Source organism: Heloderma suspectum, chromosome 4 (genome assembly GCF_057233095.1).
Source record: "Heloderma suspectum isolate Gila_16-S chromosome 4, 16-S_ref, whole genome shotgun sequence".
NCBI classification, from domain to species: domain Eukaryota; kingdom Metazoa; phylum Chordata; class Lepidosauria; order Squamata; family Helodermatidae; genus Heloderma; species Heloderma suspectum.
In genome coordinates, this window is record NC_139461.1 from 282151149 (window position 1) to 282167809 (window position 16661).

The 16661-nt window shown below is 42.6% G+C and overlaps 1 protein-coding gene across 1 annotated transcript in view; it reads left to right on the plus strand.

Annotated features, from left to right (window-relative positions):
* Nucleotides 1-2017: 2017 nt before the first annotated feature.
* The window catches only part of ADA (adenosine deaminase), a 53385-nt gene continuing 38741 nt past the window's right edge, over nt 2018-16661 (plus strand). The window contains exons 1-3 of the mRNA XM_084853997.1: nt 2018-2161; nt 12850-12911; nt 15920-16042. Of these exons, the coding sequence (XP_084710123.1) occupies nt 2126-2161; nt 12850-12911; nt 15920-16042 (221 nt within the window). The 5' untranslated portion in view covers nt 2018-2125. The remainder of the gene's footprint in view (nt 2162-12849; nt 12912-15919; nt 16043-16661) is intronic.

Consider the following 16661-nt stretch of genomic DNA (forward strand, 5'->3'; position numbering starts at 1 on the left):
AGCCATGTTGGCCATAAGCAAACTCAGGAAGTCCATATAGTGTACTAGCTTTATTATGCCAACCAAAAGATCACCAAAGAAGTGAGCAAGCTTTCAAGATCTCCAGCAAACTTCATCAGGCAAGATGTTACAAAAAGCAGGGCAGGGGAAGAGGAGGAAAAAAAACTTACTTGATATTGAAGTCTGGTGTCTGCATGATCACAATCATGTGATAGAATGAGGGAGGAATGGTCTGCAGGCATTCAAATAAGCTAGTCTAGCAGGTGAAGTCATGGTTTCACCTACACTTGCTGGAGCTGCCCAGGGCTGCTGGGAGAAAGCGTGGCTGGTGCAGTGCACTAGCTTGTGGAGCTCTGCGCAAACACAAGCGCACCAAAACCAATCCCTTGGAAAAATCTGCATAATCCTCCATTCACTTCTCCTTCCGTTGTCATGGAGAAAACCCCCTTGTCATCACCTTTTTGCCAAAAGAGGATTACAAGATTGTTGTGTATCCTAGGGGGAGTATGGTGGCTTGGTTATTGTTTTGAACCTTGGCAGTTCCTGTAGTGCTGGGAGTAGCAAAGGTGGGTTGAGCTTCTGCTAAGTGTTCAGTTCTGTGTGAGAAATACAGAACAGCTGTGTTTGAAGCCTGCTGAGTCTTACAGTCATTCCCTCTACCTGTACAACAAAGAGAGTGCTCAGAGGACTGAGATCCAGATATCAATTTTTTACTTAGAAGCTTGTCTTGAAGTCCCAATTATTTGACCTAGAAGCTGTAGGTTCTGCAGTTGAGAGGGAAGTGTGGGGTTTCACCATCAACAATGGGTAGGGTCAGGCATTTGCAAGCACCCAACTACAGTTGAGGGCCTCACATTGATCCCTATTGCTAATCCACTTATGTGGACTATAATCAATCATGCACATTATCAGCAGGAAACTGTGGTTGCAACCCACAGCTGGCCAGAGAAGCAGCAGCTGCAGAGAGCTTTATTTGCCCCTCCCTGTCAGAAAAAAACACTTGGGGACAAACTACTTGTTACTTTTATGACATAGCTGCTAGCTACATCCTGGGGCTTTAAAAAAATTTTCTAAGGTGAGTGTGGAGGAGGAGGTAGGGGCTTAACTGTTTGCCCACACTGTGTGTGTGTGGTGGTGGGGGGGTGCGTCTGTAATTTATATTGCCAAAAAATGATCCCCATGTATCAGCCAGAGAAGGAACAACAGCTTGCTTCTCCCTTTCCTGCTGGAAAGAACACCTGTAATAGTTTTATAACTAAGAACTAGTGCCTGAGTTTGGCTTTTTCCTCCTCCCTCCCAACTTTTTTCCTTTTGCGTGTGGACTTCTAAATGTAAGCCTGAGGGCAAGAACTGTCTTACTAAAATTTGTAAACCACTTTGGGAGCCTTTTGGGGTTGAAGGGTAGGGTAAAAATGCTGTAAGTAAATAACTAATAACGTTACTCATGCTCAAGGAGGGCATTGCCTTTTGGGTTTTGCACATGTAGGGTCAAAATGAGAGTAGGAGTTCCCACTATTCCTTCTCTTTCGCCTGCAAAACCGTGGAAGCACCTCCAGCCAGCGGTGCGAGAAATGAACTCTGTGCGTGCTCAGAGGGGCATGCTCCACCAACTCTGCAATTATTGTGTGCGTCTCTGGCGTTCTGATAGCTCTGGTTCGAATTGAGCTCAAAAGCAGAGGTGGGCAGAAGGCAGATCTCCAGATGTTTGGGGCTTCAACTCCCAGGAGCCCCTGCCAGCCTGGCTAATGGTGAGGAATGCTGGGAGCTGCGGTCCCGAACATCTGGAGATCCGCTTTCCGCTCTCGAGGGTCTCGCTCCCTCGCACACTTGCATACCTACACTACACCCCCACATATTCGTGGTGAGGGAAACCCTCCTTGCATGCGTCGGAGATGAGCAGGATTTGCTGAGTTGGAGCGCTTGGCGGTGGCCGTGATTGGCGCCCTCTGCTCCTGGCGGGGAAGCAAAAGCGCGGGGCGGATTTTCGCTTTCGCCGCCCCTCCAGCTCGCCGAACACGAGGCGGGCCGGTCCCTGAAGAGACCGCTGGGCGGAGCCAGCCCTGCAAAAGCGCGGCGGGGCGAGCTGGCGGCCGCAGAAGCCCTGGCTGGCGGCGGAGGCGGCGGCATGGAGAGCAGCCCGCCCGTCTTCGACAAGCCAAAGGTGAGCGAGCAGCTGGGCGCCTGAGGCGCGGAGGCAGCCCCGGCGGCTGTCCCGGAGGGCGGAGGAGCTGCCCCTGCCCGGGCGAGGGGGCTTCAGGGGCTGACGCGCGTCGCGCCTGCCCTCCCGAGGCCACCCGTGGCCCTCCCCTGCGCCGCCGCCCCTTTTGCCCTTCCGCGGCTCCTGGGCGCCCCGCGCAATCCTCCGAGGCGCGTTTCCTCGGGAGAAAGTCGCACTGTGGCTGGCTCACTGGGGGCGTAAGCGCGCATAGGGTGGTCGCCTCGGGCGCCCTCGTCGCGCTGTCCTCCACATGCTCTCTCCTTTCTAGTTGATCCGAGGCAGGGGCGCCGCTCCTTTTGCTTTACCCCAAGCAGCCGCCCCGCCCCGCCGATACCCTACGCACCGGCCCCCAATTTGCTTGTACTCGAAGAGCCCTTCGCTTCGCCCCCTCCTTGCCCCCGGGCTCTGCCCGTTTCGCCTTTGCCCAGTCACCCTCTTCTGGTCCACCCCGGCTGGAAACCTGTCGCACGGTGTTCTGGTGCCCGAGTCAGATAATCCCAACGGCAACCCCACCCCAAGTTCGGTGGTAAAAATAATGCGCCCTTTGAATGGTGCCTCGAGATTGCTGCCAGAGGTGAGCTCCCGCATTCTGCCTGATCTGCCCCTTTATTAACCTCTGCATAAGTTCCCCTTTATTTTTCATATTTCCTACCTTAATTGTCATGCTAAGACGCCACCCGCTCTTGTCTTACCCTTTGCCCCTTCCTTGCCTCTGTTACCCTTCATTTTGCCCTGCCTGCCTGAGTTACTTCACATCTCTTACATCCTATCTGCATTTGTACAAATTCCTCTTGCACCTTACTGTTCCAGGCACATGTGTTGTTTTACTTTATCCATCCTATCAGTGCTACTGCCCAAGAGCTTTCCCCCTAATCCTTTCCCTTACCCCTTCTTTGGCATCCAATTCTCTTTTTTTCCCCAGAAGGGTGGTGTTTTTTTTCTAAAGCTTTCTTTGGATTTCTGCCAGCCTTGGGGCTCCTCGGGTATGCTGATACTTCCCTCATGTGCATGGATGGTACTGTTTTGGCTACATAAGGATAGGCACTTGAGAATGTATTTACTTTTAGTATATAGGATTAATAAGTAATATTTGTTTTATTGAGATATCTTTATTATGTGACTTGTTAGTTATTCAACACATGTAGGCTTGACAAAATTCATTTTTTAGGCCAGGTAATCTGCTTTTGGCCAGTGATGTGATCTGAATGTATGCCTAGACATTCGTGTGGATGTGTATATCTACATTTTATAATGTGGTGTGAGTCGGTGAGCATTAATCTAGAATTGCAGTACCCTTTTTGTGTGTTTTAGCAGCTTCTGCTGCATCTGAACTGAACCTGCTAGCTTCAAGCATATAACTTTGCATGTATCATTTAGTTGAAACAGTGATAAACATATATTTTTCTTTGTCTAATATATGGATTTAATCCATTCATCCACTGCTGATGGTCCTGCAACTTTTTGCTGGATCAGCTGATTTATCTTCAACATGGCTCTGGAAATGAGTAGGAATATTTAACAACAACAACAAAAGAATCCATGTTAGTCTAAGCAATAATTATGAGTTGTATCTCTGACACTTTCCTTGTTTAACATTCAGTGACAACACATCCTGTCAGTCTGTAAGTTTCCAAATCATGGCAGGAGGAAGTTAATATATATAATACTAGCTTATAAAAATAACACATGTAGTAAGTTTACACATGCAGTAAGTTTAATCATAAAACAAAAACTATTGTAATTGCCATTATGAAGCACAGGATCTTCAGGTTTCTGAACAGATCTGATAAATATGTTGCTTATTTATAATAAATAATAGTGCCATCAGCCTAATACATAGCATATATGAAATTACATTTCAGTGGGAGCAATTAAACTTAGAGGTTGTTTGGTTGAACTGAGTTGGGATGGTACTGGGTTGTGTCAGCCCACCGCACTCCTTTGTTTGTCAACTTCTTCCGAAGTAATCTGAGTCAGTATATAAGGTTAAAACCTTACAGTTCACAAAATAATTAAGTTCACTAGAATTCAATAAGTACAATGTTAATTATTAAGAGACAGCAGTATTACTAAATCCCTAAAGGCAACAGATCACAAAACTTTTAAACCACAGCAATAAAGCGAGCAAAGAGCAGGAAAATAAAAATCAAATGAGAATAGGAGAAAAAACAGGAGTACAGGAAACACTTGTTTCATGGGTCAAACTACACATTATGTTACATGTTTTTACTGTAGAATTGTATTGTTTTAAACTGTTTTATTATATACTTTGTACATCGCCCAGAGTGGCTGGGTGACTAGCCAGATGGGCGATTAATAAATTTAATTAATAAATATAAATAAATAAATAACATGCAGTTCCCTATGTGTTTTTTCTTTACTCAAAAGCAAGTGCAGGGGACCCAATCTGAATTGGAACCACAATGCACTGGGAGCAGAGGTCTAATCCTTCCCTCTCCAGCCATGGCTCCACAAATAATTCCCTCACCCCATGGAACAATTAGATATAGTAAAAAAAAATAATAAATCCCATATAAAGACGGCAGAGTGGCAGCTGCCTGGTCGTATGTTATGCCTACTTGGAAGTAAGTGCCACCAAGTTCAGTGGAAGTTATTCCCAAGTGAGTGTACATAGGTTTGCAGCTTTTGTGTTTTTGGTGGGCAATTGGTCATTGTCCACCAGAGATGGTGGATCTCTGTGGCAGGGACACGATCCTTATTGGTGGAATTCCATACTGCCAATAGTGAGTGTCAAGGCCCAAAGTTGCGCCCCTAAATGCATGTAGTACACTGGCAATATTCCATTGTTGGATTCCTCAATTCCAAGTAGTCGTGCAATTCCACTATACCATGGTGGTTGTGTAATGGTATATATAGAAAGGCAGAGAAAGAAAACCCCCAGGAAAAAAAAGCATGTGTAAAGGATCCGATCTTAATCCCACAAAGAATCCAGAAGCAGAAGCCTTGGTAAAGTGATGGATTAAAAGCTGTATGTAGAAAAACCCCAAATCTTCTGGCTGTGAATTTCATACATTTAGGGAGCAATCCTATGGCTGCTAGTCAGCAGCTAGACAGCCATAGGATACGTTGGTTTCCAGGAACTGGCCTCGGAGCCCACACTCCGAGATCAGTTCCCAGAAACAAACTTTCCTCTGTCTGCTGCGCTGCCTTGCAGGCAGCTCGGAACAGCCCCATACTCGGAAGACGAGTTCAGAGTGGTGAAAACAGGGCATTCGGGGTGGGGAAGGCAGAAATGCCAGTATGACACATCCTCTGTGTTGTCCAGCAGCTGCTTCTCCTGCTCCACCTTCCTGTGGCTAGACAGCCGAAATCGGCTGTCTAGCTGCAAATGCAGGGCAGTTGAAGTGCGGAGGGGATGATCCCCTCTGTGCTTTTCCTGCCCTGCATTGGATAGGCGGTCACCTCCGAGTTCGGAGGCGGCCGCCCATCCCGATAGGATTGCGCCCTCCATGTATGTGAAGAAGTACTTCCTTAAGTCTATCTTGAATCTGCTTCCCATCAAGTTTCACTGGATAACACTGAGTCCTAAGCCCTATTAAGGCATTCTATATCTGTAGAAAGTGAACACATGAGGAGGGAGAGTGCGCTAGCCCCACCCTTCTACTTGTGGATGACTTTCTGAGGAAGAGAGCTGCCTCCTATTTGTGGAGGCTCTCCATGTGATTGAGAACCCTGATTCCCTAGCATTCTCAATCATGTGGAGAGTTTCCACAGATACATGAGGCTCTTCTCTTCAGAAAGTTGCCCTCCAATAGAGGACAATAGAAATGCATGTGGAGGTGGCAGGGCTAGCACACTCCCCTCTCCTCATGCACCTGCTTCCCACAGATATAGAAAACCTGAATAGGGCTCTATAGAGTTCGTCAGAAAGGATGGAACATTTCTTTTTCCACCTATGTGTTGTTTATAATTTTATAAACCTCTCTTCTTCCTTAGTTGTCTTTTTCCTTATCCTAACTTATAAAGCCCCAAGTTCTTTAAGCTTTCCTCACAGGGAAACTGTTCAAACGTCTTGATAATTTTAGTTTCCCTTTTCTGCACCTGTTCCAGATCAATGGGGAATGTACAAAAGAAGCAACCAAAACGTTGAAGGGACATTTTGGAGCTGTATTGTCAATCGTAAGAGACCTTGAAAGATCGTTTAGCTCTGCTTTACACCACTTGAAATGCAGGATATAAAAGAATGTTTCCACGTGGATGGTTTTTTTTCTCTGTTGGAACAGTACACACTCTGAAATACTAGCTGTCTTTAATGGAAAACAAAGAAAAAACTAGTTTATGGGATTGGCAATATTGTCAGACTTTACTTAAAGAGATTGGGGGTGAATGTAGGTCCTAAATTGTTTTCTTGGTTGAGGATCAATTAAGTAAAATATGTATGAAGCTAATTCGTGTAAAAAGCGTTGGCCGTGGTCTTAAAAATGCACTTACACCTTGCATTATTCTTGGGAGTTGTCTCATTGACGTCACGAACTAAGTAGGACTCATCTGCTTTCTGCTGATACTGCCTCTCACAGACTGAGTGACGACTAGGAGGCTCAGGTTAGTCAGTATGCACGTACAGGAAATTTCAGGGTCAAACCTCACTTTTCCCTGTTTATGTATATCATCTAGGAGTTATTGGTCTCTGCCTTGGAATTTCTTTATAAAAAAAATTGTCCAGTATTAGCAATAGTGCCAAGGTAATCATACATCGAGACTTTCAGACTTGTACTGAAAATGGACAGTTGTTTGGCTACAGTTAAGAGAATTTTAACAAGATTACTCTTGATTGTCTTACAGAAATTTAGTATGTGGCTTGGAATGCATTTCATGAAAATTCTTTATTTTGGGATTTAATTTTAGTACAAATCCATTCAAAGCAGGATTGTAGATTAAACTATAGAGAAAAGAAAATGATGTATCACATGTATATTTGGAAAAAGACCAAAATAATTATTTGGAAAAAGACTAAAATAATTATCTCACTACAGAATCACAGATGAGATTCCTAAGGGAAATTATCAAAAAGCATTGATTATTCTCATTTATCCTCTTGTAGCATAAATCTGGGACAAATGAAAATTTGCTTTATGTTAGATCACTTAGAGCACAATACTATGCATGGTTATACAGAAAAAAGTCCTACAACTCCCAACATCCCTCGGCCAGCCATGCAAGTGAGTTTCCTCCCTCGTGATTTTGTTCAGCCATGACATTCCATGGAGATCTCTCAGTCTGGTATAAGCCAAGCACCCCAATCCTTTGCGTGAAGTCTTACTAAGTTCAGCAGTGCTTATTCCTGAGTAAGTGTGCTTAGGATATCAGTCTGAGATATGGTCCACCCCTCCTCTTTCCAGTGGAGAGACTGGAATGAGTGAATTGAGCTGTGTTGCATTCATTTCAAGAGGGTGGCTCCCCATCTTCCTATTGTTAACCAGCCATTCATTCTCAGGACAGATCAGGTTGTTTTGCAACCACTACATTCAAATAAGCACAGTACCTGGCAGTTCATTTATCATTTTCTTCCTGCTGGGAGGAGGAGAGTGTACGCAGGCTCAAGACAATAGTTGTTGAGTTCTCCCTGGAAATTAGTATCCAGACAGGCCTGTGGCAGTTCACAGGGGGCTTGGCAGTGCTCCTTTAAACCATTGGGGACCAAATGGTTGTGCCAGTTCATTTACAACATGCTGCTGCTTTCATTTATAAAAAGGCTGGGCATAGTTCTGTTTCAGCTGATCAGCCTGTGTGTATATAATGGAACTGGTTCAGTGGGAAAATTTCCTTGATTAATGATAGTGTTCTAGACCATGAACTATAGACCGTATGCTAAAAACTTGCAAGTATATCAGTAGCACGTTGTACGCTAGAATTGCTGTTCAGCTTTTTAAAGATGTCTTGTGGCTTCTTCAATCCCACCTGGCAACTTATGTTTTAGATACTTGTGATATCTTTCCACTGCAGGTGGTGCAACTTTGTGCATGCCCTGTGAGTACCATTCTTTAATGTGCTCCAATTTCTTTAATTAGGAGGGGGAGTGAAAATTCTTACATCACATGAGTTAGGGGCTATACGCTGCATCTAGTCCAAATATATGCTTATCAATTAGGGGCAATTTTGTACAATAGGCCATTTGATGTCAGGGTATCCCCCAAAGAGTTGGCAATAGTTAAGCGAAGTGGAGACATAGCTTAACCTAATCTAACCTGCTTTCTTGGTTTTATGAAGCACTAAGTACACCTGACTTCAGTGATTAAGCAGCTTCTCTGCTTTGCCAGGCATGAGCCTGTTCAGCAGCTTTGTACAGTATTTCAGGGAAATATGACAGGCAGGCCCTTCTGAATACCATGCAGAACGTACAGCTTCATTCAAACACCTGTGTGACCAATCTGTGTGGCTGCCCACAAAGGGACTTTGGACATACCACAAATGGGCATAGCACCACCTAATGCCACATGCCAAACAACTTTTGAAATGGAGACGATGTTTCAAAAGTGTTTTGTGATGTGGTATTTAGGAGGTGTCTGTTGCTCAAAGAGTTAAAAATCCCACAGTGTATGTCTTGGCTTGTACTGCAGGACAAAATTGTTGGGATTTTCTTTTCTTTTTCTCTTATAGCAGTTTAAGCATTGTATTGTGGACTTATCAGGCCCAAAGCAGAAAAAGTTGCTGATAGATGATCATTTCTATCTAAAGCAGCTTTGGTAGTTCAAGGGAGAGGATATTAGATTTTTGTATATATCCTAGTATGGGTCACTTGTAGACTGATTGATTTAAAGACAGGATTTCTGCTATTTCTAACTCACACCCTGTTCTCAACCTAGTTAAATTCATACTACTTCTGACTAAAAGCCTTTTATTAAAGTTTATTTTTTGACCTAGGAAGCTTTATCAGCCAGGATTGAACATGTCAAGGTGAATAGTATTACTCTAACCCCACTTCTCCAAGTGGTGAAAAGTTCCAGGGGCTATAGAATCATAGAGTTGGAAAGGGCTTACAAGACCATCGAGTCCAGCCCCCTGCTCAGTGCAGAAGTCCAAGTCAAAGCATCTTACCCAGGTTTAGTGTCTTTTGGAATGTTATTTGGAGGCTTATGGTTTTTTAAAATATCCAAGTGTATTTAATTTTTTAAAATTTATTGTAAGAATACACCACTTTTCTATATAAAATAAACTCGAATTAGCTTATAAAAATACATGAACACAATAAAACAGCTCACATTAACAATAAAAACAGTTCAAATTACAAAATCAGTTTCATACATTAAAACCAAGAACAGGATAAAACAGTACAGTATAAAAACAGGAAGACAAAACCTTAACCCACACTAGAAACTTGAGGAAATAAAGAGGTCTTAGCTTTTTGCCTGAAGCTTAAAGGAGAGGGGGCCTACTGAATCCCTCTAGGCATGAAGTTCCACAACTGGATGCCGCAATAAAATATACAGGATAAAGTTTAAACTCTCTGACAGACAGCCAAATTCCATTAGTCCCATATCATATCTCCAGAGAGAGACACAGCCAGTACCCCCCAAATGCTGTTAGTTTATAAAGCTCAAAACCCAGCTCTCCGACTCTTAGCCTCACTTAGACTGCAGCCTATCTCCTTTGTTCATTTATAAACACCAAGATTAGCTGGGTGTATGTATGTGTGTCCTTTTCCAATATTTTTCCTATTCAGAATATTCCAGAGTTGTCCTGTATCAAGAAGCAATTGTTTAACCATGTGTTCCTATAGAAACACATCACCTGTAGTTTCTCTAACAAAAGGCAACGTTGTCTGGCAACATTGCCGTGGGATTATTAATGAACAATTGTAGTCATTCTGGCCCCTTTAGCCCTCTCTAGTCTGACCCTCCCCACAAATTTATAACAATAGATTGGACTGGAGGATTTCCCGCCAGTTGTTTACCAGACGGGGAAGTTGCTAGTACACCCATGATGAACTGTGCAGTTTTTCCATACAAAATCAGATGACTGTTCACAATGGGCACTTTCAGTGGGGGCAGACAAGTGAACCAGGCCAGAGCACTGGGAATCTGATGTGTTTGGGGTTCCTTTTTTTTTTCTTGTGAAATTGCTACACATTGCCCAGCCAAATTGCTTTTCTCAAATTACTTTTCGTTGTTGTGTAAGTGGACAGAAAGATGAGACAGTTGTCCCTTTGAAGAAGAAAGTATCTTCCTGCTTGCAGCAGAAAAAAGAGGCAATTGGCTAGTGGGGTTAAGAGTTAGTGATGATAACTCAACACTTAAAGTCAGTTTTGCAGAGAATGACAAGGGCACTTTCTTATAAGTGAAATACAAATAAATGCTTTGTGAGGCTTTGTTTATAATTCCATGTGAACTAACAATTGAATTTAATCATTTGTTCTGTTAGACCAGGGGTGGTCAACAAGTGGCCTACAGGTCACTCCTGCTTGCTCTCTTTTGCGGCCTCCAGTCACTGCTGCTGCACCATGAAAATGTGGTGATGTAGCAGTAGCCGCAAAAACAAAGTCCCGACTTTGCTTGTAAACAAGGCATGCTTTCCCTGTGTGCCTTGTTTTCAAGCAAAATCATGAGGACTGGGGGCAGGATTGGTACTGCCGTGCCATTGAATTTCGGTGGCAGATTTGGCAACAAGAGCCAAGTTGTGGACCCCAGGGGGCAATGCAACTCCTTGACCTGCGAACGTTGCTCAGCCCTGTACTAGACCTGTCGTTCTGTAAAAAGCTCTAAATGTATCAGATCCATGTGAGCACGTGAATGAATCCTTTGTCACTGCAGTTCAGTCTAAAACAAGAACTCACGCTTGCCAGGTTTTCACGGATACCTTTTTCTCTGCCCGCTGCTGTTTCCTGCTCTTTCTCCGGCCATAAGATCTTCTGTGGCATGGCAACTCTGTTCCAACAGATCTGTCAGACTCAAGCCAGAATTTGGAATACGTTTCAGATAGTATTTTAGCAACTAGGCTGTAAGCCTGGTGATCTCAGAAATAAACGTGATGTTTTCAGCTCCCATACTTTTTGGATAAGTTTTAGGACTTGCTCATTGGGCCACCTATTTGGGAGGCACCAGTGGTTCCAGAGAAAATATTCAGTGATCTGAAGTAATGGGGCCTAAGGTCCTGTTTACATACTTTCCAGAAAGGCCCGTTTAATTTATAATGCAGTGAACATGTAACTATCTCTAATTTGTTGCAGGGGATCCAAGAGTGTGTTCCTCAACATATTGCTTGTATCGTGGGCATGCTGCAATTTCTCAGCACATATTTGTCACTTGGAAAAGGTCATTTCTTTCCTGGGTTGCACATCTGTAGCCATTGTGAATGCTGTGTGCAATATGTTGAGTGATACCAGTTCGCCCTTCCTCCTATACCTGTACCACTCTGAACTCTTTGGTTTTATTTTAATTCTTTAGAGGGCTGTTGCACTATTCGAGTGCAGAAGCAGTTGAAAGACAGAAAGCAGAAAATTATAGAATAGCCTGTCTGAAGAGGATAATTCTTCTTAAAATCAATGTATAGCTCAATGTATAGCAGAAAGACAAGCACTTTCTGTACCTTATGTCTTTTTCTAAAGCTGATAGTGTTATTGGTGTCTCTTTCTTGCAGAAAGAACTTCAGTGTTCACTTCACCTTGTTTAACTTTTCCTTTTTAGTTTTTACAAACCTGTTGCTTTTTATAAGTTTTGTCTTTATTCTTCTGAGATGGCAAATAGAAATTCAAATTTGTCACCCATCCTTTAATTTATACAATGCATCGTACCTAAGTTCTCTTCATTCCCTTTCCAGAAAAAATCCCATCATGATTCTGAGTTCTGAATACTTTATTGTTTCTCTGTTACTAAGAAGTTGTATCATATGTTGATTTGTAGGGATTCTCTGTGTCACCGTAATGGAAGCTTTAATATGGCTTATAATAGAGAAAATTGAACTTATCTGGGCTGGATGCTATTTATAAATCAGTGTATTTTCCCTGGATTTCAAGTACTTTTTGTGAGTGAAAGGCCAGATAGGAAAGAGGGGGAAATTAAAGATCTCCTGTGACTAATAAATGCCAATAAAGCTTTTTTGTATTAGTCCAAAACAATGAGGTAGTGAAGTAAAGTGCCTAGATTTGGGCCTAGACTGAGGAGGCTTGGGTTTAAATCCGTCCTTAGCCATAAAGGTTACCAGGTATCTCACAGAGTTGATGTGAGGATAACAGTTAGGAGACCATGTATTCTGCCTTGAGTTCCTTGGAGAAGGGTGGGGAGACACATTTGATAGACCCTGTGGACAACCTTTGTATCAAATATCTATGTGCTCTCAAGAGTGTGGCTGCATGTTATGTTCGCCCTGTAAAAAGTAGCCAAGAGAATTCTGAATGCTCCTCTGGAGAGAAGAGGGTCAGTTAATGTATGTGCAAGTAAATGTTTGTTTCTTTTTTGGCCTGGAAGTTCCTTGTACTGCTTCATAAGTGATTTTAAACTTCACCAGATTTCAAAAGTTGCTTGCATTTTGGAAGTGGGGGGAAAGAGTGCTGCTATGCGAAGAAAGCGAAAAAGCTCACTTGCATGCAAAAATCTGGCACTGATGTGCTTTTTCACCTTTATATCACAATAGTTTTCACAGCTATCTATTTTTACATTCTTTCATCTTTGTTGCAGGTAGAACTTCACGTCCACCTGGATGGAGCTATTAAACCAGAAACTATTTTATACTTCAGCAAGTGAGTGAACGGTGTTGGGTTTGGGTCTGTCCCCCCGTTTATAAAATGGTAGTACATTAAATAGTTGGTATTGGTTGCAAATTGTTCTATGATTATTCTGTTTCCAACAGCATTGATTTGATTTAAATCATGATTTAAATCGCTTCTCTGAAGGACTCAATTTTAATGATTTAAATTACAGTTTAAATCACTAGTGAGGAAGATTCTATCTAATCTGAATTTTTTAGTAGGCATACATTATTGTTTAATATAACCTTAATACGTATTCAGAGATGTAGGTTTCGTTAGAAGGTAGGTACACAGTGGAGGATACATGCAGCAGAAGTTTCCTCAAGAATCAGGACTGCATGTATATGTTCTGTTCACTTTTGGTTTCACTTTCTATTACCTTCCCTTCCCCTATTCTCTGCATTTATATCCAGACTCCTCCTCCTTGTTCAGATCTACTCCATCTCCCAAAATACTCTATTCATTGACCTTCTCTATCTTTGCAGTTAGAGAGAGGCAAGGCCTTCTGTACACCACGACCTGCAGTGCAGAATAGGACTGATCAGGTTATCTCCCATCTCCATAAACAGCTGTTAATATATTCATAGAACATAATTCGAAGTTGTATCATTAGTATTCATAGTGATATCTTTGCCTTAGACTCTTTTTTTACTAATTGTTTGAAGAAAATTTCAAAATTCAGTTTAAAAACCAAAAAAATCCGATCGTTTTGATTTTTTAAAAAAATCATTGATATTTGTCAACCCTGCTTTCCAAACAAATGAAATATAACCTTTGGTTCCACTTCCTTTGTAATCTGTATCATGTTGGTTTATGATTTTAGAAAGCAAGGTTCAATTGTTTAGAAAGCGAGGTTCAGTTGTTTTGGAACAAGCAAATGTGCTTTGGTAGAGAAAAGTGGATGAGCAGCACAGTCCTACACATGTTTACTTAAAAGTATGTCCTACTATATTCAATGGGGTTTGTTCTCAGATAAGTTTGCATAGGACTGTAATCTGAAAGTACAGTACTGACATGGTTTTCACCATCTGAACCATCCCTCAAACCACTGTCTCAGATGTCATCAGCGGTCAGGAAGGTGGGGGCGGGGTGCTGTGAGAGTCAGGAAGGAAAAGAAGCAAACCAAGGAGAGAGTGAAAGCCAGATCTAACACTAAAATTCCATTCAGTGACACTGGCATGATTGAAGACATAAGAACGTAAGAGCCATGCTGGATCAAACCAAGGGTCTGTCTAGTGTTCTGTTCACTCAGTGGCCAATCAGGTGTTGATGGGAAACCCATAAGCATGGCATGAGTGCAAGACCACCCTCCCACCATGTTCCCCGCAACTGGTGCACGTAGGTATTGCCTTCTCCTCCAGGAATGTGTCTAATTCCATAGTTTAATTATGCGCTGTGTGAAGAAGTACTTCCTTTTATCTGTCCTGAATCTCCCACCAATCAGCTTCATGGTATGATGCCAGGTTCTAGTATCATGAGAGAGGGAGAAAAATGTCTCCTCATCCACTTTCTCCACACCGTGCATAAACTTGTCCACCTCTTTCATGTTTCCTCTTACTCTCCTTTTTTCCAAGCTAAACAGTCCCAGATGTTGTAACCTTGCCTCACAGCAAAGTTGTTCCAGCTCCTTGATCATTTTAGTTGCTCTTTTCTGCACCTTTTCCAGCTCTACAATATCTGTTTTTAGTTGCTTTTAAAAGACTATTTCCAAATGTGAAAATCTGTTTAAAAGTTAAGGGGACATTTGCAAATACGAACAGATTATAAATATGATTGAGACGCACTTTTACAGCAAAATGCTACGTAGCATTCAGCTGATAGAAGGCAGTGGGAATGGGGCTTATGCAATTGGTGTGGCTTCAGTAACAACAAACAGTTCAGTTTCAATGGAAATTGATACCATCGTATAAGGTCACTGCTTTAGGAATGCCTAGGAATTTGCAAAAGGGTTATCTCAAGCCAGTAGTAAGATGCTTTTGTTTACTGAGGCACTATTTTCTATGACACAAAGAAATTAAATGTTCGAAGTAAAGGTCAGGAAACATCTGGCATGCAGGAGTGTAATTTGTTGGCAGTGATCCTCCGAGAAAGGAAGCATCTGTATTAATTGATTGAAGGTGCTCTGTTTTAAATTTAAGGTTTAGCTGGGGACACAGGCTCTACACTATAGTTTCCTAATTTCTTTGATCAGAAAACCAAAGCCTACATATGTGTATTTCACATATGTACCTTGTTCTACTGGTGTTTGCAAAATGTTGCTTTTTCTTTCTTTCTAGAGTTTGTGTGTATTTTGTGCTCTCATTCACTTCTTTCCACCCCCTACCAACTGACGTGGAATTGTTATGATTTATGGAACACTGATAGGGAGGAGCATTTGGACTGGGTCATGGGGGAGCTGGGTACAGTGTACTAAGTAGAAGTATACCTGCACACTCTTCAGTTTCTTTTAGGAGAACCACTGCCAGGCTGTCAAATTTGCCTCCTTTAACCTAAGGACAAGAAACTTTATTTTATAACATAAAAGTGAAGACTGTAGGGATTCTATACATCGAACCTAACATTGTTACAAACCCATACTTATAGGGTGCTTCTAGATGAGGCTTTTATCACGCCATTGCCCTGCCTCATTTACAAAGTTTTTTACAGGATGGGAGGGGGGCTGACGTTGTTGTTTTCCACTCATAACCATCCCATGCTTTCCCACCACATCATCTGTCTTCTTTTCTTACTGCAGAAAATCTGTTAATAGGAAAAAGATGAAATTGCTGCACAATGCCGTCTCGTTGGTAGTTCTAGGAGCCCTCTGTCCGGAAGCACCTGTAGTTTTCTTAGTACATAAGACAAAGGGGTTATAGACTCAGCCATTTGTTAGTGACTAGGTGACAAATGTCTTGGACTCTACGACTATTGGTTTTCTTCATCAGTGCACAAGACCGATTCAATTCAGGACTACTCCAGTCAAGCCAGCAGCTGATACGTGTATTTTTTTAAACTTCTAGGAAAAGGGGAATACAGCTCCCAGCAGATACTGTAGAAAGCCTCATAGAACATGTTTCTCACAAAGAGCCACTCAGTCTCACAGAGTTCCTAGCAAAGTTTTCACTCTACATGCCAGCAATTGCGTAAGTAATTGTTCCATCTTAACCATTGTCAAACTTTGGATGTTGCCAGCTTAATGATCTGTGATGTGGTGGCTGCCCTTTTTGTTTCTATCAAAGTGTTTGGCCAAAGAAGTATAAATTTCAATTTAAAATGTTGCCTAGAGATCAGTGGCATTATTCCTACTGAGAAAGTAACAGCTGATGCCTTGCTGGTGCAGAGTGACCCTGTACCCTTACCAGTAGCTAATGGAACAGCCCCTAAGGGCATGTGAAAACTTGTCTTCCTCTTGAAGCCCTGTGTGGGCAGTTGTAGAACAGCTGTCACAAGGGATGGGATTCATTGGGATCAGCACAGATTTTGATCTTGAGGCCAGTGCAGTGCTGGTACAGACTGTGTGGCCAGTACTACCAGGGCTTCCAGACTTGGCATTGTAGATCATGTCTTTTCAATAAATAGAATTTTTCCATTCTCATCCTTGAATTCTGGTCCACATTCCAGCCTTTCCCAACCGTGCATCCCCAGATCTTGTTGGATTGCAACCCCCGTCACCCCTGAGCATTCTCTGTGCTAGATGGGGACAATGCAAGTTATAGACTGGGTTCGCACAACATGAGAGCCCATCATGGGTAACTAGCCACA